The following is a 27,848-nucleotide window of genomic DNA, read 5'->3' on the forward strand; positions in this document are numbered from 1 at the left end:
TCGTGCACAGTTTATTTGTATCTTGATTTAAGAAATAAAGACTGTATGAAAATGATTTGGAAAACCCTCTAGCTTGTCCTTGAATTGTTTCAGAAATTAAATTGTGTTGAATGGTTTGTTAAGATTTATTTTGTTTTAAAGTAAGAGATATTATTTACGTCTAAGATTTTATACAACATAAGGTTTACAGTTGGAACTGATTATACTGTATTAATTTTTTTACTGACTATTGACTATATTTCATTTCCCTACTGGAAAAAACAGGTTACTTAAATTTTGATACACTCAACTGTATTTGCAGTCTTCTAAGTTTAAATCTCAGTTACAATTGTGATTTAAAGTATTTATTTAAATACCCTTGCTTTAAATGATATATTACAATATCTAAGAATATTTGTTTAGGGATTTGAGAAAACTATCATAAACAGTGACCTGGAGATCCTTGAAACAAAGAAAAATTTGAAACTTGGAGACTTTGTAATGGGATTCTCCAAATTGTTGGTTGATTCCCCACAAAATTGCATATCTGAATGGGTGAAATCAATTTCCAACAATACACTTTCATCTGGCACATTTCATTTATGTACATGATGAAAAGACCAGTACAGAAGATGTTCACTGATGATAGCTGGTAAAACTGGGCGGGTCACACTCAGCATTTGCTTCAGTTGAATCTGGAGGGGCAAAATGCCACCTCTTGTTTTTTGTGCAATGATGGTAAATATTTGCATTGTGGTATAGTTTAAAGCCTACTACGAAATGATAAAAAGAAATAAAACCATCACCTTTGGGCCTCTCAGATCTGTTTCACATGATTTCCCAAAAATAGGAATGAGGAAATTCTTGGAAAATAATTTTGAATTAGGCAGAATTATGCTTAGTGTATCCATAATTTTTCTAGTGTAATGATGGGTGATGAGAAAAAAGTATACTTCTTCTTTATCTGATATTATAATGTAAAGTTATGTTACATTCATAATAGCAATACTTAGTATACTCAGCATTGTACTCTAGATATATATTTACATGAAAAATTAAATGCAATATCATTTTCTTCAAGCAAATATTGACAGGTGATGAATAGAGATAATCATCATAATGAAGAAAAATTACATTATTTTAGAAACATTATTCTCCAAAAAATATATTTTTTGTCATTGAAAATACGGGAAAGAACCTGTTATCCGAAAACACCCAATCAAGGTGAATAAACATATCAGTTCAATGTTCTAGAACAAATTTTTTAAGTCTCAAGTTATTTGAATATAAATTTGCAAATTACATTTTAAAAAGTCGAATAATTTCTTTTCATAACTGTGATTACTAGTCATTGATACCCTATAATGTTGACACCTTCCAGAAAATAGCATTGATTATGCAGCTAAATAGCCAGATACATCTCTAATTCCTATTGGGCAGTTATTGTTTTACAGTATGCTAAAGAACCTCATGTCCAAATCTCGGCACTTTCCTCAAATGAAGCACATGCTGAGCACACTCTTAGCTGCTATTACCATACATTTGGAAAATGACAGGTGATTAGTTAATTCCCTGTCCTCCACAATATCCTAAGTGCTTTTATTGATCATCAAAACTTCCACATTTTTCATAAATCAAACATTTTTACTTGAACCCATGAAATTACTAGATGTCATTCACATTAACTTTTATCTCATAAAATCATTCCACATTTGTGGGTTTTCCTGCACCATATGTATGTGACCATTAGTGCATGAAGCCATTAGCAGGTGCTTAATTAAATGATAGATCAGATTATAGTATTGTGATAAAGTTGTGGCATGAAAATCTGTGAGGTAGATAAAATTTGCCATTACAGACAATAGGCTAAGTTGTACGCATCTGAACATTAATCTTCCCGGGTGATTATCCTGTCCAATTAGCCACATATCATTTATTGTCTTTCAATTGCCTATAACTCTTTAATTATAGAAATATAAACCAGATAATAATGTGATAGAAGAGTAATAGAAGTTTATATAGTTGGATAAGTACTTCACAAGGTGCTCCAATTTGTCTTAAGCAGAGTTTTTCTAACTTTATATATTTGTACATACACTTATATACTAATTAAAAATTAAACAAAAAAGCAAATTAATTTCTGATTTATTCACATTCACTCAAGTTACAATATGCAAAAGACTCTATAATAATCTTTTAGTTAATATAACTAAAATAATGTACTCTATTTCACCCATCAAAATCAACCGTAGTGTAATCAAACCAGAGGTTGAGTTTGAAATAGAAATGGACAAAAATATTTTTGTCAATTTCTTGCCAACTATTTCTGCTTCTAGTTGGTAACCAGAAAATCACACTACTTTTTATTTAGACAGGGTTGGCAAAAGGCACCTGGGCTCCTGTTACTCACCTACTCTGCTATACACATAAGAAATTGTAGGGCACTCACATGTTATCAGATAACCCAATTTCACATATACTGTTAATGATAATGGATATTAAACCAAACTGCACTAGCTGGTCTGTTTAATCAATCCACGAGTTCCTTGAGATTAACTTAGGTAACCTGATTGCTTTGACAATCTGAGTAATTTTTTGCTCTGTACTTTAATTATATACTTATGATTGTATATTTGTGGTGTACACCTATTAAATGGATTGTTGTCATTGTTATTATCCCATTGAATGGTTTCAGGCATCACTTTGTAGAAGCGATTCATTTCAGAAAATAAATACTCGGTTATTCCACGTATATGTATTCCATATATATGTGGAATAACCAAGTATTTATTTTCCATTATTATCCAAGTTTATTTGGAGTCGAAGTTTTGAATTAAAAAATATAATAGGACATCTTAGCTTGTAATATAATAGGACAACTTGGGGAACAACAATAGGAAACCTAATAATTGAGGTTATGCGAACTTGTATAATTTATCCTATTAACTGTGAGAGATGCCAGGATAGTTTCTTTAATGAAGTCATCCACTGTTGAGCACCGAAATGCATGCATTGGCCAATGAAAAAATTATTTACCTTGACTTTGAATCAAACTTGGATCCTCAAGTACTCGATTTCCGACTGAGTACTTGAGGATCCAGGACTTTTGAAATGAACAATACACATCACTTCAACTAAATTGTGATGAGAGTCCGCATCTGCTCCCGGGAAGCTGAGTGAATTGATCACACAGTTTCTAAACCTGGGCCTTAACTTAATATTCTCTGAATGATACCTTTCTGAGTCACCTGGCATTTTCCATGTATACCTACACCTTTTGTGGTGTCTAAACCAAGGGTTGGTGATGACTAACCCCTATCTCCTGCAGAATTCAATTGCTTTCTCTCCACAGTTATTCCTCGTACCCAAACCATAGTCCCCCACCTCATCACCATTGCATTCTAATCCCCAATCAGTATCAAATGTTTCCCTGCAGGAACACATGCAATTCTGTCCTCTTAAGTGATCATATGATATCCTATCGACTTCTCCCTCCGTTTGATTGCTTGGTGGCATGCATACCTGAACATTGACTAAGTTCGTCAGTTCTGCTCTAATTTCTACTAATAATATTCTATCCGTTGTTCGCTCTATGTTGACTCCGCTTCTTCCTACCTTTTTATTCAATAATATATATATATATCTCATGTGAAAGTCTCTCAGATGTGTATAATAATGTATATCAAGTTAGCACTAGCAAACCAAAACAAACACAAAAAACAAAAGACACGTTATCGAAATTTCAGTGGTCAAGCCATCTTTTTCAAGGAAAAGAAGAAAGGAACTGTGTGGGTGTGTGTATATATTATAATTTTTCCTTATATTAGGGCCTTCAACATCCCACCACTCGATACATCATCCTTCCAGTAAGATCTTTGCATTTTACCAACTATTTTCCTTACTTTGCCCACCCTTCATGTCCTTCTCTACTGCCAAAATAGTTTCTCTATTCTTTTCCAGGCTCATATCTCACAGAAATTGGTGCGGGGGACAGGGATAAGATAGAAAAATCCATGCAAACAATCAAAGATAAGTCAAGAGTGATGGAAAGAATGAATCGAGGAACTACATTGTGAAGACATTAAGCAAGCAAAATTAGGCATAGAAAGAGAATAAGAAGTAGATGAAGACAACTTAGTTCCAGACTGGCTTTATGGTGGGATATGTAATGAAGGGATTTGAAATCAAATAAGGTTATGGGGGTAGGAAACATTCCTGCGGAACTTCATTTGTCTCAGAGATGTTAAAGGAAGAGATTTGATGTGTTGGTCTGTAACATTAAGAGGGAAGAATAAAGCAGAATGATTTTGTCATATGTGCTTATTCCCACCTCAAAATATGGTAAGGCAGCCATATGTGAATGTTATAGAAAAATAAGTTTGATTTTGCACACAGCTAAGTGGTACTCATGATAATCAATAAAAATGGCAAATGATTACTTAAGGGATGATGTTCATTTCAGAAATGAGAAAGATAAAAACATTGATGGCATATCATTAAAGAGAAGAAAAATAAGAACTAATAGCTAATAGATAAGAACCTATTATACAATCAGGATGTATTTGTTTGTTTCATTGACTTCACGAATGCAGTTGATGGAGTCACTTGTTATAATTAATGAAGTCATTGCAGAAAATAAAAGTAGATCGGAGGGATAGGAGTCTTATATGCAAACCTGTACATATCTGAGATTACTAAGGCCTCAGTAGAGGATGGAGGGTGCGGATGGATAGTAAGAGGGGTAAGCAAGGATGGTCCATCATCACCTGTTCTATTCCATTAAAAGTGGAGGAAATGGTTTAAGATGCACCGGAAAAATTGGAGATGTGAATGAAATTTGGCACGGAATGCAGGTAATGAGCACATTGGAAAGTCAGTGCAAAAGATAAGGGATGAGAATTAACATAAAAAGATAAAGGATATATGGTTTTCCAGAAAGAGAAAAGCTAAATTAAATAATAAAATAGAAATTCAGGAACTGGAGCAGGTGGGACAGTTCACCTATTTCGTAAATGTTTTGGCATATATGCCTGTGCTGTAGGTTTCAAAAAGGCATTTGATAGAATGAATTGGAAAAAACTGTGTATTGCAGAAAAGGGGAATAGATTGGAGGGACAGGAGGCTAACCAGCTACCTGTACATGTCTCATGATTCTCGGGTGCGAGTGGGGAACGAAGAGTAAGCAGTGTTAGGAAGAGGAGTAGGGCAAGGATGTCCATTATCACTGATGCTGTTCAACGTTTATGTGGAGGAAATGATTAAAGATGCATGGCAAGAACTGGAGATAGGAATGAAAGTCAGTGCAGAATCACAAAATCGGTTATATTTCCTGATGACAAAGCTCTAGTTTGTCAGTCAACCAAGGGGTTGCAAGAATTGCTGAGTGAATTCGAAAATCACTGTGATAGATATGGGATGAGAATCAATATGAATAAAACAAAGGTTTTGCAGTTTTCCAGGAAGAAGGCTAAGTTAAACATTAACATTAAAGGGCAGGTGGCATAGTTTATGTATCTCATTAGTGTTTTGGACCAAAATAATCTTAGGGCAGAAAGGTGTAGAACTGCATTAGGCAATGAATTAATGATGGAGACTTTGAGAAAGGATGTAAAGAAAAGGCTTGTAAAAACTAAGCTATGTAGCATAATTTTGTATGGCGTGGAAACATGGTCATTGAAGCAGGATAATAGGCATATTGGGGGTTTCCAAAATATGGGTGTGGAGGAGGGAAAAGGTGAAGTGGAAAGATGGGAAAACATACTATATGAAGTGCTAGCCATGGGATGGGTAGGAGAGAGAATTGTTGTGAGAAATCCATAAGAGGTAGGAAAGATGGATGAAGAATATTTTTAAAAACATTGGGATAATGAAGATTGGGATATAGTGGAGAATGTTAAGCAAGCAATGAAGTGGTAGGAATTAGATAGGCATGTCGGATTGAATCAAGGGAGGGGGGGAAAGTACTACCTCGATCAAAAAGTTCCCGGAATAACCACCGTGTGGCGCTCCCATCGTTCCGATTTGAGTTCTGTTTTTTTTGTTAAATTGGTACATCTGTTGTTGATATTCCCTTTAAATCTTAGTGTCATAACTTGACATTTGCAAAAGTTACGTAGCCAAGAGTACATCTATCTCTGTGTGTGTTGGCGATTTTTTACAATTTCAGAAATGGATTTAAATTTGCAACAACGAACTTGTATTAAATTTTGCGTAAAAAACGGATTTAGTGGCGCACGGACGTTGGAAATGTTGGAAAAGTGTTTCGGCAACGATTCTCTAAAAAAAACGGTCGTTTACCAGTGGCACGAGCGGTTCAGAAGTGGTCGTGAGTCAATCGAAGATGATGAACGCAGTGGCAGACCATCGACATCGAAAGTCGGTGAAAAAATTGATAAAGTAAAAGAAATGTTGGTCAATAACCGCAAATTAACCATCAGAGAAATAGCGGAGGACTTGAACATTGCCTATGGATCCGCCCAAGACATTGTGGTTAATGATTTGGGTTTCCGTCGTGTAGCAGCAAAGTTGGTGCCAAAAGACCTCAATTTCATGCAAAAAAGAGACCGTGTTGACGTCGCAAAAGACATGATTTGCGAGGCTGAATCCGATCCCACATTCATCAAAAGGATCATTACTGGAGACGAGACGTGGGTTTATGAGTACGACACGCAATCCAGACATCAGGCAAGTGAATGGCGTTCACCAAATGAGCCGAGACCAAAAAAACCACGTCGTTTTCAGTCAAAAAAGAAGGCAATGCTGACGGTTTTCATGGATTACAACGGTGTAGTGCATCATGAATTTTTGCCAGAAGGCCAGACAGTAAACAAAGAGTATTATTTGGGCGTTATGAGACGTTTGCGTGAAGCAATTCGCCGAAAGAGACCAGAAATGTGGGCAGAAAACTCGTGGATTTTGCACCATGATAACGCACCGTCGCACAGTGCTATCATTATTCGTAATTTTTTGACGAAAAATGCAACAAATACCATCCAACAGCCACCGAATTCACCTGATTTGGCTCCCTGCGACTTCTTTCTGTTCAATCGAGTTAAAAACCATTACGGGGAACGCGTTTTAGCAGCCGAGAGGAAGTAATGGAAAAATCGCAGGAAGCACTGATGGACATACCGAAAACCGAATATAAAAAATGTTTCGAGGATTGGATCAAGCGCTGGCATAAGTGTGTTGCAGTCGATGGGGATTACTTTGAAGGGGACAATATAGATTTAGATGAATAAACTTGTATTTTTAATTTTCTGAATAAATTCCGGGAAATTTTTGATCAAGGTAGTATGCTGAATTGCAGAGGGGCTTGTTGTATCTTATTTCAGATTTTGGGGTTCTGTTCTGTAAGGAGAGGCTGGGGTTGTATCATTGCACTGGTCTAGTCTTGCTTCATCCATAATCTACCTTAACTGGCAGACTTATGATAATTTCACTATTTTTCAGTATGCATTTATCCTTCCAACAAAAGCCTCTTTCTTAATCATTCATTATTATATCAGTCTTTACAAATGTATTCTGTGGGTCTTAAAGAACTCTGGCCATAAATTTCCCTAGTTGATGCTGATACAAATAATTTTGTAGCCTTCCCATAAGTACGACCATTTTCATTAAAAATAATGCCAACATTTATTGTTCTTCCTGCTCCAATCCACAAATTTTGTTATCTAGAAGGAAAGATACACTACCTTACTTATCAACAGTAATACATACATAATTAATTACACTACATGGAATTCATATCAACAACATGATGATCAGATTCTGCCAAATGTCTTAGCCATCAGGTTTTCTAAAATAGGAACTTCTTAAATTCCTCCTTCATATTATTAGCAAATATTATGAATACACATACAAGTATGTGTATAAATATATTAAAGTATTATATTATGTAAAATATAATATAACAGGAACTTGCCTGCAGAAGATAGTGGTTGCCCCACCAAACATTTTCGAAATGTACTCAAGTCCTTTTTTGTTTCTATCCACATTTTTCCCTCCTTGGGAAAGAAAAGAGAAACTTTTGAATTTAAGGCATAGGCCATCTACATATAACCCGAAAGGGCGTGGAGGGGGGGAGGTCAGGTAGGACTGGAGAATTAGACACAATTTCTGCATAAAGCACAGGAAAATTTTACCCTTTTAGCCATGTGTCAAGCAGCTGTAGGACTGGATACTTCCAACAAAAGCTGCTACATATTTAACTTAAGTGTTCACCTGATGAGTATATCCTGTCAGTAGATGCCTGCTGCTGGGGGCATTTTGTTTGCATCATTTAGTATCACCATTCTCAAAATAGGCCTCATCTTGGCCATTCATGGTTAAGTCCAGGAGACTTGAGGGGGAATGTCCTGACTGTGGACAATATTCCATGTTTATATTAAATTCTTTTTTTCAAATAATTGTCTCAATGTAACTGACTTGACTAAATTGTGAATGTAACTGCCTTGTTAAGAAACTCTAGAATAATAAAGATCCTAACCATGAATGTCTTCAAGATGATTTCACTAAGGAGGGGGAATGCAAGTTATCAATTATATTCCAATTATTACAACCATTTGTCTGATGAAATCAGGTTATATATTAAAAGAAAATATAAAACAGATCAACTGTTAATGTTGACATAAATAATATATTTAATACACTATCTAATAAAATTTCAGTTGTAGAACATTTAAACTTCAATTCCCTTAATAATAGCTGTCAGATTTTCTCAAGAAACTCATGCAAAACTATTGGATTTCATTGTGGACTTAATTAGACCCAATGAGAATAATTCTTATTTTTGTGGTATGCATCGTCTTCTAGTTTTCCCCGCTCATTACCGACTCAAAAGGCTTCGGAACTTATTGAGTAACTTGTTCTATAACAAGGCCCAGAGTTCAAATCCAAGTGATGCCTCTTGGCAACCTTGGCTTCACACATGTTATCTATTGTATGCCAGACCTTCTTGGACCACAGGCAACATGAGAAAGCACCTGGCCCCTAACAAAGTGAGTGAATTTCCTTCTAGGCTAAGCTCTGAGCATGCTCCATCATTCTTACCTAACAAACTGGACTTGGGTTGGTTGTGCTTTTTCATTCCAGAAAACTCACATTCTGAAAGGATTGCTAATATAATTCTTGAGCTATGATGGAACATTTGAGTTGACCAATCCATGTCCTAATAAAATACTTAATTACGAGAACTAATTGCACAAATAATGGCCAGCTCATTACTTTCTATAAGTTAAATATTAATGAAAGCAATAAACTTGGACAAATATGAATTTTTGAGTTAGGCAACTAGGGGCTCATAAATACAACTTTTCAAGCCTTTCAAAAATTGTATTTTTAAAGAAAACTCAATAATTAATGGTATCACACTGTCATTTAATGTCAAGAAGAACAAAATAGATGAATGCAGAATAGGGTATGACAAAATGAATTATTTTTTGCAATAATATGGTAAAAATGAATTGATGTACAAAATTTTAAACGAGTTTGCTAATTTTAACTCTTCAAAAAAATAATGATTACATTATAAATCAGAATACTTTATTGAAAACCTAAAATATGCACCTTCAAAACTAAAGAGACTATCCTACATTACAAACAATGTGCTTTAGATGCATCCAGAGAGAGAGAGAGAAAGAGAGACAACTTTACAACATCTACCGATTAGATGATTTTCAGTACCTTATTTACATACTTTGGATTTGCATTAACATAAGATGATCAAGAAGTAAATGATACTCAGTTTGGTTGTTAATTTATTCCTATGATCAGACATCATTCAAGCAGCTCATTTCTTTACAGTATTGAAATACAAGTTACAGACTAAAGTGACTTACAACTAACAACTAAACAAGACATGAATCATTTTTTCTGATTATAGTTCAAAAAATATTTTGGCTTTTACTAAATAATTTCATATGGCAACGTTATATAGGTACTTGACAGATTTAAATCATCAGAGTAACATTGCACATTGTAAAGTTTTAATTAGGAACTTAAAATTACAATAAAATGTGAAGTCAATGTAACACAACAACTTGAGCGCTGGAATGGGACAAATGGAAAAATAAAAACTAACAAATACAACAAGGCCATCTAGTTGCTCAGGGAAAATCTAATGCTGCCTTAAATATGGTATTTCATCAAGACCAAAATGCCATTTGAAGGCCATGAATAACCAACCAAGAGATTAAAAAATTTCACAAAAACATGTTACTTACCCCTAAGCCAAAAAAAAAAAATAATAATGCATTTTAATTTTATTACATGTTTTTCATCACTTTTCTAATTTTTTCATAAGAAAAGTTAACTGCAACTCCAATCTACTTAATTCAGAAGAATGGGATAACAAGCTTACATAACATGGGTTGTTTAGATAATAATGTTTAACAAATTATTATGTCTTCTTTTATATTTCCTTTTAGATAGTGCCAAGAGCGGTACAGGTTATACTAATTCAGAAAAGATGAGCCATATATGATGCAGTAATAGCTACGATGGTAAGGCCTAAGAAGTAAATAGGCCTGAAAATAATTACTTCCTGTTTGCACTTCTGTTAATGTCTTCCTTATGCAGCCAAATAGGCTGACACCTCATAGCTAAGTCCAAACGGCAATGTGGCATGGAATGTGTCGATGGAATCATCCTAAGCTTTCATTCAAGACTCTCATTCTCACACTTAAGCAACACTTCAGATGTGGCAGTCCGTAAATTTCTTGGCATAGTTACCACTATAGTATTGTCTGTGAACTGAAAATCACTAAGGTAACCAGAAACTACATACCTGATCACTTTGCCGCAAACCCCTTTTATCATATCCCATCAGTAAAGAATCAATTAAATGGTGCAAGGCTGTATAAACTCATTTGCAAGACTACACACTGAGTTATACCAAGCCTTCAAAATTTAATAAAAGGTATCATTTTCCATAGATGTAAATCACCGGCTAAAATTTATCACTGACCACCGAATTTGTCCAATTCTCCTTATTCTCACTTCAAACGTGCCTCAATAGAAAGGGGATTTTTTAAAAAAAAGATTAGAAGAGCAGGAAAAGTATGTACATTCATAAAACGGCACAGTCAATCTTTAGACACATCACTTCTTGAGTTCAACTCATTTCACTGCTGGTAAAAATCAAGACATAACCTACACTACTCACTCGGGAGGAATAAATAACAGCATATTTAACTGTTTCGAGGATGCTACTAAGAAATGTCAGATGTACATTAATAAATGATGCTGTGATTTTGATACTTTATACATGATGAAGGATTCCCCGCCAACTGGTGGAAGAACTTAAATTCAGGGTAAATGCAAAATTGACATTTAACCGTCCTCTTTTGGAGGAGTGAACCATCCTGGAAATAAGAAAAAGGAAACCTTAAGCAACCTCTTAAAACAACACTAAATCCTTAAGTATAATCTACAAACTAATGCATTCAAGGGCATTAATTCTTACCACTAGAACACTAAGCCTTGGTTTTATAAAGTCTTGTTATATCCAATCATTAGTTAATGTAAAAACCCAACTTTATAAACAAATAAGATTGTGCATTAGTGTAATATGAACATTGCAGCCATAGTAATATCCTCTGTCTGTGATTGAGCTGTTCAAAGGTTGGTTTTACATTTAACTAGCAACAATAAAATTTGAGTATTGGTCTTAACTGGAGGTTTGAGATATCCTCAGTTTAATTAAATGTCATAAACCCTGGCCTCTATCAAATCTAAATAACATAATAAATCCATTTTCATTTAGTGTGACCGAGGAAAACACCAATTATTGATACATAGTCATAGCCAGTAAATTTCGGAAAAATCATACTTCAGTATTAGCTAAGTTATGGTACTAATGAGGAAAGAGTTCGGCCAGAAGACAGTTGCCATCCCAAAAAAAGTGAAGCAGCTTAAGGCTAATGTGTGCACACATTTAATAACATCATTACCCAAAATTCATATTGCACCTAGAATAATAAAAAAATCAACAAATTTGGACAGTATATCCTCAGAAGAGGTCAGACCTGCATATGCTAATTAGAACAACTAACACATATCAGAACCACAGTTTCTTAATCATTACAAGGTTTTTCCAGCTGTATTCTCTACTTGCCCAGATTTTAAAAACTTACATTGGGTTAATTGTAGAGCTTAAATAAGAAAATTATACCAAAAAAATTACATGCATTATGATGCAAAAAAAAACATTACATGATTTAAAAACTTCTCTAATGGGCAAAAATAGCAATAAAATTTTCAATTATTTTATTCAACACAGCCCAATCTCCTCACAATAATGTGATTCCACATCTACATAATATGCCATACATGGGTTCTCTTTTTCCTAAGTGGGGTAAAGAATTGCATCATGACCACTAGGCTCTTTCAAAATGAGTGTCTTTAACACTTTTCAATTACCAATCATATAATTACCTAAAATAATTTTATGTCATTTTTTTCTGGTCTTAATCAGATGGGTTACAGTTAAAACCATTGCACAAATTACTATAGAACACACCTTTATATTTATTAGCTATGGGAATCCAAACTTTTCAGCATCATGGCTTTAATAGTAAATACTATTTAGATACTATACACATGAAATTAAATAATTACTTGAATTGATTAATTTAAACAATTTTTTATCAGTTACAAAATAATAGATTATTCATTTAAATGCAATGAAAAATAAGACAATGCTATTCCTCAAAACACACTGCTTAGGCCTTGGATGTGAAAGATTTCTTTCCAAGGCTTGAATTTATGCTCAAAGGATATTTTTCAAAACAAATTACAAAGTAAACATTAGCTTATATCAAAATGGTTGTCTGTAGACTTTTATGCCAACTTTTCTCATACACTCGGTGATATCAGGCTTGCAACGTAGAAATCCATTTTGAATGAAAGAAGAATGCGAGGTATTTTCCACACACTTTTCTTCAGTACTACTATTTCTCCGCCCGTAATACGTTGGGGTTCGTATTATGTTCTTGATGACACCAGAAAAGGACTCATCTTTAAATGTTTTTAATAAGTTAAATCTATATTGTAAATGCTGCTGTTTGAGGGAATCCCAGCCTAAATTTTCTAGCTAAGTAATTACGCTACTGCGTTGGTCATAACAATTTTTGACAAATCTAGCCCCCCTCCGCTGAACTTGATCTAATTCCGAAATCAAATTCATCTCTTAAGGATCCAATATACTGGCAGCATAATCTAGGTGGGGCCTGACTAGGGCATGAAAACATCATTCCATCACTTTTTCATCACATCTACCAAGCACTCTTTTTACAACTCCCAATTTTTTATTAGCACGACCACATACTTCTCGTATGTGCTTTCCCCAGGACAGATCGTGAGTAATTGTTACACCCAAGTATTTAAAGGAATCTACCATCGCGATTTCTTTTTGTCTCACTTTGTAACTAAATGGAAGGGAATTACTCTTTTCCCAAAAATGTATTACTATGCATTTTTTCAAATTTAATTCCAATCGCCACGTATTGCACCAAGTCTGAATTGCATCTAGGTTGTTAGCTAACGCGACTCTGTCTCCGCGACTTCGAATGTCCCCATAAATCACCGCATCGTCAGCAAAAAGATGGAGCAGAGGTCATTTATGTAAATAAAAAACAAGAGGGGGCCTATGACTTTTCCCTGTGATACACCCGACACGACCTTGACGGTATCAGATGATACACCATCCAGGATGACTTTTTGAACGTGATTTTTTAAAAATTGTCTAATCCAGCAAATAATACTTCCGTGCATTCCATAAAAGATTCCAACTTTGTGAGTAACTTGCAATGAAGGACTTTATCAAATGCTTATTTAAAATCTAGGAATATCGAATTAACTGGAATATTACTTTCACCGGAATGCATTACATCATGAACAAAGAGTGTGAGTTGAGTTTTGCAGGATCTACCTTAATGGAACCTGTGTTGGTTATTTATCAATAAATCTTGGCTATCGAGGTACCTCATTATGGAACTAACAATCATGTGTTCAAGAATCTTACAGGAGATGGAGGTGAGCGATATTGGCCTATAATTAATGGGCACTCCCAGTCAGCGTTTTTAAATATGGGCATTATAGAAGTTATCTTCCAGCCGCTTGGCATGCTTCCTTCTGCTAATGATTTCTTAAATATTATTTCAAGATAAGGGGCAATTTCAGACGACAGTTCTTTATACATGCGAGCCGGTATCTCATCAGGTCCCGGAGATTTGTCGGGGGTCGTGTTTTTAAGGAGTAACTCTATTCTGCGGGTGGAAAAGTCAATTGCATGCATTGGCTGCAGAAATGTTTTTGGAAGGTTCTCCCGTATATTCTGGGAGCATGTATTGAAAATACTGTGGAAGAATGAGTTTAATCTTTATCTAAACTGCTTGTTATAAGATTCCCCCCTCCCAGTGCGACTACCTCTAGGGATGGAGGATGTCGAGGATTGGGGTGCGCTCTCATCCACGCAAAACAGGCATCACGATGCCATCCTCGGACAGTGCCATGAGGCCGTTGCTGACAGGGATGGGGGTGGCCTCCACCACCCCCTCTCCCAGAATCGATCTCACCACTGCTCCGCGCCTCTTGGTCGCCACCTTCCACTCCTATGGCCAGGGGGAAGGGGTCGCCACCGGGCGAGAAGGGCCGACCACGGTCACCTCCAAGACCAACTTATTAGCATTTGCACCCGGACACACCAAGGACACCAAACTGGTGCTGCTTGCGGCCTGGGAGGCAACGGGGCGAGCCCCCGTGCCCATGGCAGCCACACACCCCGTCGGCCTGGAGCAGAGCTCCGCCACTATCCTCTCTAGCTCAGCGACGTTGGGCCCTTAAGAGCTCACTCTCCACCACTACTTTCGAGTCATGGATGGAGGAACTAGACTAGACTAGATACTAGTGGAATGAGTGCTGGAGACCAACTGCAGTAGCAGGCAGGCAAAGAATTAGGGAATTCCTCTCTCCTTGTCACTTGTTATGCGAAAAGTCACTAGTGAAGCGAATCATTTTCAGGACCAATAATTTTTGCTCATTATGGAAATTAATCACAGTGGGAGGTGCTCGTTAAGCAAGGTTCCACTGTATAGGTGATTGCGTACTACTACGTTCAATGCATTAGGCACCTGAAAATGACACCAATGCATAGAAATTAGTAACACCAAATAAAAGTGTGTGGAAAACACCTCATATTCTTCTTTCAGCCAACTGTTCTATGATTTATAAAAGTGTGTGGAAAACACCTCATATTCTTCTTTCAGCCAACTGTTCTATGATTTATGTATTATTATTGATGTAAACATCACAACGTTTGAATGATACTAATACTTCTTCAACCAAAATCATTTTAGATAGATTGAAACACTTTCAAAAATGTACAATAAGTGCTCTTATTATCAATAGGTGATAATAATTTTTAACTTGTCCGATAAAGTTTCATTATCCAAAGAAATGTAACAGTTTCAATGTCTGCTTCTGGTACAAGGACATTTCATGAAGTTTATCCATCGACCATTAACTCTTTACCGCATGCCAGCAATCAATGTATTTTTAGCATGGTCAAGCTCAAAATGTTACAATTTCTGGGTGAGTCACTTCCCGAACTCCCATCATTGCCCTTTTACTTTGCATGAACTGATCACATTATATGATTCTGAAACTATGAGGCCGAGTTCTTTATCAAAAATACTTTGCTAAACAAGGGAATTTTTCAAACTTCACTGAATATAATGAACTAATTCTGCTGCCACATGAAAAATCACCAAGTGATTTAGCTGGGGAGAAAATAAATGGGTAAATGAAATATGAGGTGCACCTATGAGAGTATATATTGAAACCTTCAAATTATGTATTTGAAAGGACCCAAGAAAACATATGTAAAATCAGACTTTTACCTTTTACTCTTTAGGCATCTAACTGCAGTGGTGGGATAATATCTGTGAGTAAATCACTTCACGAATGCAAACTGTGTCATCCAATATATATATATGGCCGAGTACAGACCAGCAATCCTACATTGTAATTAAAATGATTCCTAATTTCACTGTTTCTATCCCCCTTTAACCTCATGCTCATCTAACTTCAATATAACTTCTGATCAGGTTGGCATCAATGGCTAAGGAATGACATACATTATGAAAATAATCAGAGGAATCCATCACACCACCAGCTAGGGTGATTCCATTATATGGCTGAGAAGAAGTTACACAAAAATTTCTGAATTTTTCTTACACTGGATATTATGTTGGAATAGTTAATTTAATACCAATTAATTTTGATTTGAGACTGTTAAATCAACTTACCATTTTTTTCGTGGATCTGAACTAAAGATTTAAAGGATTGTTGTGCCCTTGCCAAACTGTACTGGCCCTGCAACAAAAAATTCAAAATACTTTTGAGTTACATATACGACACAAAAACCTACACTGATGCACAGGCACAATTAAAGCTTTAACATATAATTAGGAGCATCTTTTAAACTTCACTTCATAAGTTGTTTAAACCCATAGCATAGGAAAGAGTTACATACGTTATTCCTTCCTACCTCATGCACAAATACACTTGTTTACTTTATATACTGGCAGCCTATCAGTTTAGGTCCGATGGAAATTATTAACCTAGATGCACATCACAGAGATTATAGAGTCTGTAACCTACCTGGTTGCATACTTTGGCTGTGCCAAATTGAATTCTTGCCTTTCCTTTAACTAAAGTGGCTGCAATCTGCATGATTACAGCTTCAACTGTATATGCAGAGCTCCAACCTTGTTTTGTCAACAGTTCCATACAGATGGCACCACCAACCAACACATAACCACCGGAGATCATGGGATGTACTACACGGACGAAAGGTGGTTCAAAAGGATACGTTTCCTGAGAAGAATTAAGGTTAACAGTCAGCATTATTCAGGGTAAACTTCAACAATCTACAACAATGAGCACCAAATTTTTCCTTTGCAGAAGTGAACATTTGAGGATGGCCATCCTTGACTGCATTTTAGTTACACAGTCAAACCCTTAAAGGATACAGTTAGCATTAAGACCAAAACATCATATATGCGGGCCTCAAAACATTGATGGTCAAAAAAGGTGCTATGTGGCACTTGTTAAGGTAAAAGTGACTAAAAAGTGATTTTTTTAATGAAAATGGGATGGCCGAGACCGTAAACTTGAAGTCAGGTTTACCATCTCGCCAATCCCATTTTCATTGCTTCAAGACCGTAGGTGCGTTCATTTTATATTTGCATTGATTTCTTAAAATCTAAAAATGACAAGCTGAGCTTATTCAAAAGACAAAATGAATACTTAAACCAATAATATCATCAGAAAATACTGCCAAACCTTAAAACACATGCAACCTGACTGCCACTCACAGCAGAGGTCAATTTTAGGAACTTTTGTGGCTTCCAGACTTGAAAAGAGAGCAATTAGGGAACCTTTTACCAAGTTCATGATTTCTGGTCAATATAAAAAATAGGGCCAAACACCATTTTATTCTTTCATTTAGCTATTTGACCACATCATTCAAACTATTCAATACCGAAAAGACTACTGTAGCTTAAAACAGAGGTTTCCTGTCTCACATGTACAGAAATTTAAGTCGCTAATGTTGCCATTTTATTGATAATACAATGCAAGAGCTAGAGAGAAGTCATTCTTAAAAACCAAGTTACCACTCGAGTCAAGTTGAAAGTGAAAATCAGAATGTTTTCAACTTCAAGAACTGAATGTTTCTATGGTCATTATTATTAGAAAATAAAACATAGAAGATGGATAAAACAAAATACATAATTGACATGACCAATAGTAGTAGTATCTTTAGGGGAGTCAACCGATAGTAGAGGTAATTTGCACCAATAGAAAGGGACAGGGGAGGAAGAAGGGTAAAGAGAAACCCGGTGTCGGCATTAGCCTAATCTTGACAAAAGTCACCACGAGGTCCACAGTTCAACGTCCCATCTGATGAACAGCGTACTCACTTAAAGTGCTCTCCACAAGTAAGGGATCTGGATACCACCGAAAAAGATCCACTGCCTCCAGAATTCAAATCCGGGCCCTTTAAGTGTGAAGCCACTACATTAGCCTGCCCTACCATCCCAATCCCCAACACAACCAATAGCACAGTGCACTGGCATAATACACTGTTCTCAGATAACACACAAATATGTAGATTAAATGAAGAACAAGGTCTCAACAGTATCCTTTAAAATGAAAGGAAATGGCAGAATACGCAGCACAGCCACTAATGTCAAAAGCCATAAAAAAAAATTCAAGTTAAGGAGATCATATAATCAACAGCTTTAGTTAGACACCTTTTATGCAGTCAACGTAAGCAATTTTATTCTCTAATGTCATCAAATTTCTAAGAAGCAGTCCTCGTTTATGCTTCTCATTTCCCTCCTCCAATACCATCTGGGCTCCTTTGAAAATTGGGTGTGCAATATCCACTTCTGTAAAACCTTTGGAATTTGTAGGACTTATGATACACTCTTGTGCGGCCTCAAGTGCACCTTCAGATATTTTCCTTTTTCCTTGCAGCTCTCAATTTCTGCTCCATGGGTCTTATTTGACCAATATCTGGAAATACTCTAATCACCATGTATAAAATGCACTCAATCCACAATAATATAATATTACACACATTTCCCCCTATTCCACTTAATATATGCAGCGTTCCAAACATTTGATGGCCAAAAAATTCTACGTAGTACTTCAGGGAAAATTGACTAAATTGTGATTTTTTTTAATCTAAAAAGTGACAAGTTGTGTATTCAAAAGATAAAACAAATACTTCAACCAGAAACATGATATAAAAATATAGGTAACCTTAGAACACATGCAACCAGACTACCACTCACTGCACAATTCTACCTATTCAGTTTTCCCAATGAGACTTCCCCAGAGGCGAGAACCCTCCCTATTCACCACCAATTTTTGTTTCTACCAGGGTTGGACAACTGAGAGAGACAAAGTCACCCAAAGATGGCAATTGAGAAGCCAAAGCCAACATTCACTATGAATGTAGACAAGTCACTATTGAGCAATTTCACAGGAGAAAGTGACAGAGCTCAAATAATTACAATGTGCGTGTGATAGGGTTGATGGGCACAGATCCTATGAAGTCATCACCTAATGATTTTGCCTGTCTAGCTGGTACTCCTGTGGGGCTTGAGTTGCTAATTGAAGCATTCCATATAGGAAATCTTAAATTTTTAGACCTGGCAGAGGACTGTTAGTAAATATTTGTTAAAAATTCAAATAGTAGAGAAGTCAAGATAGATAGAAGCTTTGTACCATGTTGCATGAAGCTGATCCCACTGTAATGATTGATGGCTTTGGAAGCAAAGAGAAAGGAACAAAGAGTGAGGAAAAGAAGGCTATTGGGCAGAAAGTAGCTACCTATTTTCTAGATATTTAGAGGAGACATCATAAGAATGTTACACAAAGAATTGATGAATGCAAATACTTAGGATTTACACCATCTAGTAACTGTTAAACTTGAAATTATTTCAGAATCTTAATCATCAACACACAATGGATTACAACTGAAGAGATTAAAAGCCATTTTAAAAACTATACCAGGATGCATAAAGACGTTCTGGAAGAACTTGAGCTGATTATCATTGATTTAATTAAAAAAAACGCCGACGTTTATTCATTAAATGAGACACTATCATGAATTAATCTATTTCACACTAATTAGCACTTGTAAATACTTTGTGGTAACTGGCTAACAGAAACATATTTTAGCACCTCTCACATTTTACAAGGATTGCAAAAAAACAATGGCAACATTGGTGCCCAAAAATAATTGTCTCAGCTTTAAGATGCAAAACTATCCATCTGTCATGTTCATTTTGGTGGAGAGCTGGGTCAGAAGTTTTATACTCTTAGACAATATCTTCATTGCATTGCGGATCTCATTTAGGCTGTGAATTGTACATAAACAGGTTTCCTCCCTGAATGACTCAAATTCAAAGAAACTACATGAGATGACACAACAGTAACTTCTAATGGAGCCATTCACCAATGCGTATTACAATGAGACAATTTTTCCACGTGTAAAAATCATTCACCTTGACTGGGATCCTAAAATTGTGTTCTCTTTTTCTGGCCCTCGACCTACACTCAAAATCCAGTAACATGGAGCAGATACACTACTCTGTCCAATAAATACGCAAACTGAGGCCATAAAAACTTTATTTTGCAAAATTTAGTCTACATCGATTTGGTCCCCTTCAAAGTTCTCTCCATTCATTGCTATGCACTTATTCCATCTTCTTTTCCAGTTTAAAGCACCCATGGAAGACCTCGGAAGTTAGGCTTTTTAGTTGTCTCATCGTTTCTTGCTTAATTGTGTCCACATTTTCCCAGTGATATCCCCTCTTTGCATTTTTACATTTTGGGAATAGGAAAAAGTCGCAGGGGGTGAGATCTGGCGAAGAAGATGAACAAGAACGGTGATCGAATTTTTTGCCAAAAACTGGCAAACAATCTATGTTGAATGTGCTCGTACATTGTCATGGTAAAGGATCCATCCATCATGTTCCATTAAAATAGTGTGTACTGTTGATTTTCCTAAATTCAGTTCATCAGCTATCATTCGGACAGTTTTTCGATGATCAGTAAGGACAAGGCACCGCACAACCAATGTTGTCGTCAAGACAGGTGGCTGTAGGTCGTCCAGGCCTTACATTATTCATGGCATCTTGTCAGCCATCTTTAAAATGCTTAATCCATTTGAAAACAGATGTTTTCTTCAGAGCATTATCACCATAAACAGCCATCAACATATCAGTAATTTCTTGATAACTTTTACCACACTAAACCAAAAAATTTGATGTAATTGTCAATTTCCATTTTCGACAAACAGTAAAAACAAGGGGCACAGAAACTAATATAACTGGCATCATGACGATCTGCCAAGCACAGACGGCTCTGGTGTCTTGGGCAACTAGCGCTGATAGTGGGCAGCTATAGTCCACATCATGGCCACCAGATTGCACCAGTAGGCACATTTATTGCGCAGACCACGCAGACAGAATTCCACACAAGCGAGCACTCAACACAGTCAGCAAGGCTCCATATAACGGGAAAATGAAGTGTGAGCTGGGCTTTACAAAACAAAAGAGGAGCCAAAGGAGGTGAAAATATAGGGTGGGAGTTGTTAAGATGGGCATGTAATTGATAGGATAAACCTTGCAGGTTCAGGCTTCACTTTGTGGAAGTTTTTTACTTAATGTACATACCTATTGCCATATCACAGTGGAACACATTGTACCAAACCAAGTAAACTCTCTTGAGGAAAAATACATTCTCTCTTTCATTTGATGGTAATTGAAAGTAAACAAAAAGTAACAATAATTATGTTATAATGTTTGTAATCATGATAAAAAAAACAAGATATTTAAAATTAAAAAAGTAATTTGTTACTTCCGCATGATATTTGTTAAAATATGACCTAGGTTTAGATGTTAGAAGCCTGTATCACATTGATGACATCCAATGTCAAAACCTAGGTTGTACTTTAATGAAGTTCGTGCGAAATTATCAAGTTACTCCTTTAATTTTAAATACACTGTGTAAGTTCTATTAAGTTACACCCAAGTCAAATTTCAAAATACAAGAGGTTTTTGGAGTGCACTTAGCTGGTGAGAAAAAGTGGCAAATAGCAGGCATAGAAGCAATGACATTTAGGTGACACGAATGTAAAAAAATGTTTTGAGAACTATACCTGCAATACGACTACCAAATAATATGTTTATGTTTGTATTTACCAGGAGTATCAATGACTAATAAGCATAGGAATACAGGAGTTTGAAAATTAACCAAAAGTTTTAGATTGATCTTTCAAGTGGCAGTACCATATATAATTCAAATCCATCCATCCAGTTGGATGACTTACTCCTTGGTTACAAGTTATTCACTCAGCGAGGTTCTGGGGGTGCTCGAGGAGCCTTCAATCCAGCCAGGCACGACAGTATAATGATTTGAATTTGCCTAGCATAAAGCCTTTATTTGCTCATAATTTAAGTGTCAAAAAATGGGGTACAAAGAAGAGGGTCACCAGAAAAACAACATAAGAATATCAGGCCTATCTTCTCTGTAAAATTGTGGTATTTCAGTAGAATATTGCAATATGCCGAAAGGTTTATAATACATCCAAATTATGTCACTAAAACTTGGGATCCTACAAATACATATACAATGGACAAGGTCTGTCCCAAAAGTAGTGACATTTTTTCCCGGATAGACGGTTTCTCTGGCTGAGTCCAAGTGAGGGGAGTCTAAGGGAAGGCTGGAAGCAGCTGGATCCCAGCCTTTTTGAGTGCAGATGACTCAAATGCAGACCTTAATACGCTTCATCATGAATCGGTTATTGGAACAGCGCTACACCATCACACTGGGCATAAAACTGGGCAAAACCACGAAAGAGACTCATGATATGCTCAAGGCAGCTTACGGTGAAAACGCCATGGATAGATCAGTTGTTCTGGAGTGGTGCAAGTTGTTACAGGAGGGTAAAGAAGATGTTGACACCAGATGTCGAAAAAGTGATGAAAATCTTGCAAGAGTGAAGGCTTGGTTGGACAGGGATAGAAGATTAACTGTTCACATTGTTTCTGATGAACTTCGTATCCCTCAAAGTGATGTGCATAGACTTATGACCAAAAACATGGGCATGAGAAAGGTGTGTTCAAAGTTGGTGCCAGGAGTGCTCTCAGATGTGAAGGAAGGGAACTCCCATACAGATCTGTCAAGACCTTGACCATGTGACAGAGCATCCAAATTTTTTAGACAATACCCTACCAGACTTCTTTTTCTTTCCCCACCTCAAATCCCTGCTGAAAGGATGTCACCACTTCTCAGTGGAAGCGCTACAATAGTCAATGATGAGGGAGTTAAGCAGCATTCTGGCCACCGTCTTCCAGAAGGTATATGAGGCGTGGAATATTCACTAGCAGTATTGTGCGGATCACAAAGGTGCTACTTCGAAGACTTCTGAGTTAATGTATCAAGTCTAGCAATAAACTTTTTTAATGGACTCAGAGAGGCACCAATTTACTTATTGGTGCATCTGATATGTTGCTAAACACTTCTCTTCCTACCTTGACAACACTTCTCCACTGCAAACAGTGGTACAATCAAGATTATAATAATGAATCCAGAGAAAACATGATAGAGGCATCAGAGCATTTTAATTTCTCTTTCAAAATACTTGGGTAATCATTAATACACCTTGTGGGCATAACGATAAGAGTATGTACACCATCTTATTTCTTTTATTCTTATCATTGAGGAATTTCAGGGCAATTTAAAATAAAGCAACAAATTATTGATTCTGCTAACATTCCATTTGAAAACTTTTTAAAATGTAGCATTAATCTGAAAAAGAGATGAGTTTACCATTTTAAAACATAAATGCAAAATAACAATAGGGTCAACAACAAACAAAATTTTAAAAAATTTTCTTTGAAACATAACCTGTTACTAATTTGCAAAGCTCATTGTAAGGGAGACGGATAAAAAACTTTAGTAAAAATCAATTATCACTTTATTCACCGGTATGGCAGAGAACTCAGGAAACAAAATACCAGCATGTGCCCAATATTGGTATACGTTTAAAACTACAATATTGCTTTACCCAGCAGTCAATATGCGATATTGGCCTGGCTCAAAATTTGCTGAAAATGAGCTGGCACCAAAAATATCAGGAATGATTTTTTCTTGACATAGCTGTAGGTCACGGCATGCTGGCTGGGTGGTGGAGGGCCTGAATTTCAACATGCACCAAGCACCAATCCTCTACTAGCATTCATTCCGCTCTCGAGTAACTTGGTACAAGTGTAAAATGCAGCGAACAATTAAACAGCAGTATACGACCCATTGTGCATGATTTGCCAAGTGTTTAAGGATGAAAGCATGTCTGCAGTTTTTAAGTGGCACAAGCTCTTCAAAGATGGCCGAGAAAGTGTAGAGGACAAGTTTCATGCTGGACGGCCACCGATAGCATGCAACATGTGCATTTAATGCTCAATTCATACTCAATTAAGGGTGAGAATGATCGCAGATCGTATTGGCATGATAAGATGACAGTGAATATCATCACTGAAAATTTAGAAATGTGGAAGATCTGTGCTAAACTAGTCTTGGCAGATTTGAGATTATGAGTTTAAGAAGTTCGCTTTTCCGTCAATAGTGCCCGCCATATTCAAAATAAATTATTCCTTGGTAAACTAATTGAATTTACAGTTTCTCCCATATTTTTTATGCATATATGTAGCAGACAGATTCAAAAAAGTTTTTCAATAAAGACTGATCCGCATGAGTAACTCTTTAGAATGAGAATTTTTCAAAATCCAGGGCTTAGCAATGGAAATAGCAAGAAAACTGATAATGAAATCAAGTAATTATGAGGTTCCATATATGTATTGAAATAATTAGAGAGTTTATGGGACCAGATAAAATTGCCGTAAATTATGGGAAACCATTAATTCCAATAATGCAAACATAGTGTTTAACTGTATTTTGTAGAAGTGATGCATTGGTGGCAGAGTGAACAAGTGATGATGAAAGGGGATATATTTCACACCCCAATTCATGTGATTTTCAAGCAATTCATAATGCATACCAATGGTTTATATTAGATTAACACAAAAATGGTAAATTTTAATACAACATGTTTATAAAACATGGAACATTTCAAAAAACAATGAATAAACTGGTTTGAAAGTGAAGGGCCCAGCGGTCGTCCTTTACTTGTGTTTACTACTCAAAACTGAAGTTGAGACATTTTTCTTCACTTTTTTGAATAATTATAGTCCATTTAGTTTCGTGGGCATGGGATTAAGTATGATGTATTCAAATTATATAATTTATATGAAATACTCTACCATAAGGAGGTGGCTCTAACCTGATAACCACTGATAGCTTTTGTATTCACGAGGTTGATAACACTAGGACTATAATTAAAATTGCCAAAATGAGAAGATTCATGGCCCATAACTCAATTCAGTATAAATTTAAATCACTAAAAAAATTTCATACAAAATTAAAAATTGTTAATTTTATTTGTTAATTGTGTAATTGTTAATGTGTCACAATTTAAATTGTTCAACACTAAGGTCGCCTATGTGCTGTCTTTTAGGGAACAGAATCACTTCAAGTTCCTTGATTAGTATTTTCTGGCACGTTATTAATAAAATTTACTTCTCATTATTAAATAAATGAAACATCTAATAATTCAGTGATTTTTAACATATTTCTAGTACTTTATTACTATACGGTAGAACCTTGCCAACCACCTTGGTTAGCAAGTAATTCGCACAGTGAGCACAAATATTGTGCCTAAGAATAACTCGCTTAGAGAGCGACATTTCACATGTCCAGGGATGAGGAGATAGGGATGGCCAGATTGATTGTGTTGGCTGTTCACCTTTTTGTTTAGCACAAGTTCCACTAGCTTCGGAGTTTTGCTATGATCTAAACTTGTGTTCAGGAATATTATTGGTGACTTTTTGTGCACAGTTTAATAATATCTTATGAATAATCATATAAAGTCCTCAAAGATTAAGCCAGACAAGAAGAGAGCCAAAAGAGAATAAAAATAACTGTAGAAATGAAAAGTGAAATCATTCAAAAGCAAGAACTAGGTGTCAGTGTAGCTGATCTGACATCACATACAATTGGTCAATATTAACTTTTTGTACTACCCTCGAGGACAAGCAAAAGGTGACCCTTGAAGAGCTTATGGAGTTGCATTGTGTTTCACAGGAAGAAGTTATGGAGGAGAGTTTGTCTGAGGAGGAGGTGGTAACAGCAAAGCAACAATCATCTAGCAAAATTAGAAAAATGGTGAAATGTATGGGAAACTGTTGCATTGTACATTAAGTAGCATTACCCTAATATGGCTGCTGTTATGCACTCTACAAATTTATATGACGATAATGCTGTGTTGCATTTTTGCAACATTTCGAAGTCGGCAAAAACAAATATCTACACGGTTTTCTAGCAAAAAAGAATTAGGTGAGTATCATATATAATAAGCTAATTATTTTAATTTGCTCTTTCTACAAATCGCATTACTATTCCAGGTTGGTTCAATCAGCAATAGAGGAAGAGATGAAGACTGTTATTCTCTGTAATTCATTGTATAGTAAGAAGCATCACCCTAATAAGACTTGCTAAAAATTTATGTAATAATAATGCTATTTCCCATTTCCTAAAATAATTGGAAAGTCGGTAACAACAAAAAAATGTCTTGATAGGTTTCTTTTAAATATGAATTATTTATGTATCATAAATTATGAATTAATTATTTTGATTCTGTTTTCTTTTCAATAAATCAAATTTGCATTCCCAGTGGTTTCATTCTGCAATAGAAGGTGAACGTGAACCACGATCCTAAATATTATCTTTGTTATTTCCTTTGATTAAACCCTGCACTAAATTTAACTTTTTTCCGCATGGAAAGTGTTTTGTTTTATAAGAAAGGCAGCAAAACGGATCATGTTCATATTACAAGGCTCCACTGTATCCCTATCAAGGCATAGAGATGGCGACAACAGAATTTTTTCACGAATCAAGATATAAAACAACATGATGCCATTTAAATGGAGAATGATTTGAGCGGCTAATGCAGAACAAGCCGCACCAACTAAATCTTCAAGGATTCATTTCTTTTGCTAGCATTTCCACAAGCAAAAATCAATAGGATAAAAAGTTATTTCATACGGAAGATAAATTATGAATAACATACGTCAACTCACCTTGAAGAGCATATTGAGAAGGATACTGTCTTTACCCTCTTTTTCTTTCAGTAGAACAAGGTCACCATGCAGAGGAGAGTCAGGGTCAACCATCATGAGACGAATGTTCCATTCATAGAGACTATCATTCACCAGCTCAATGCTGTACATACCTGCTTGGAGTAATAAACATTCATTGAAATAAAAGTGATGTAAACAAAATTTTTCAGCACCGAAGTCACATGATGCTAACAGAGAATTATCAGTATCTACTGTTGTCATTCATGCACCAAATGTGTACAAAAATAAAACATCAGATGACTGCCAGTGATATTAAGGAGATTGAGCACAAAGAGTTTTAGAAATCCATGTTTAATTATATACTTCAACAGATGCACTTCAGCCATCATTTGAAGACAAAAGCAGCCTTTAAATTACTAAAATCCACTTCCAACCTAATAAATAATATAGATGGCTATTAAATTGAAATAAATATATAACAATACCTTTCTTAAAGCTTTCAGATCTATAAATATCTCTCAGTTCCTTCATTAGTCTGTCAGTGGCTTGCACTGATCCTGAGACAGACCCCTGCAAGTAGTCTTGTCTTTGGTTTTGCCTCAACCTTTCCAATGTTGCCATATGTACTGTGTCCATTTCTTCACTCTGAAAAACAGAAGAAAAAAATGTCACTTTATAGGCAAAGAGAACAAAGGGTTGAAGATCTAAGTCTTCTGGGATTTACTCCGCACTGGCCCATATTTTTTGGACAATAGTTTTGCTAGTGTTGCAGTTGGCATCTTCTGGTAAGAAGTGATATTTTGCGGACTACAACACCGGCAAAAGTGTTGTCCCAGAAATATGGACCAAAGTGGTGCCAATCCTGGAAGACTTAGGTATTCAATACCTGCACACTGGGGAAGCCTTCATAGAGAACAAAGGATTGCCACGACAAAATTCGAAGAGATTTTCCATGATAAGAGTATGCTTATGTATAAATACAATAAAAGCATGAAAATGGTCTCAGATGGGAATGCTTAAGGAACCTATCAATGTCTGATGCAGGCCAAAGTCATAATTTATTAATTAATTGCCAGGATACCAAGCAACTTTTAC

At 35.9% G+C, this 27,848-nt stretch overlaps 1 protein-coding gene across 2 annotated transcripts in view; it reads right to left on the reverse strand.

Moving 5' to 3' along the window:
• Positions 1 to 9,387: 9,387 nt before the first annotated feature.
• The window catches only part of LOC139695494 (ubiquitin-conjugating enzyme E2 Q2), a 39,450-nt gene continuing 20,989 nt past the window's right edge, over positions 9,388 to 27,848 (reverse strand). The window contains exons 4-8 of one of the 2 annotated variants that reach the window (XM_071594286.1): positions 27,239 to 27,398; positions 26,754 to 26,905; positions 16,642 to 16,857; positions 16,287 to 16,353; positions 9,388 to 11,342 (exon numbers count right to left, since the gene is read on the reverse strand). In XM_071594286.1, the coding sequence (XP_071450387.1) occupies positions 11,311 to 11,342; positions 16,287 to 16,353; positions 16,642 to 16,857; positions 26,754 to 26,905; positions 27,239 to 27,398 (627 nt within the window). In that variant the 3' untranslated portion in view covers positions 9,388 to 11,310. Of the gene's footprint in view, positions 11,343 to 16,286; positions 16,354 to 16,641; positions 16,858 to 26,753; positions 26,909 to 27,238; positions 27,399 to 27,848 lie in introns of both variants that reach the window. The other variant, XM_071594285.1, reaches the window with a different exon arrangement.

This window comes from Hetaerina americana, unplaced genomic scaffold (genome assembly GCF_022747635.1).
Source record: "Hetaerina americana unplaced genomic scaffold, ioHetAmer1.1.p SCAF_6, whole genome shotgun sequence".
Taxonomy (NCBI): domain Eukaryota; kingdom Metazoa; phylum Arthropoda; class Insecta; order Odonata; family Calopterygidae; genus Hetaerina; species Hetaerina americana.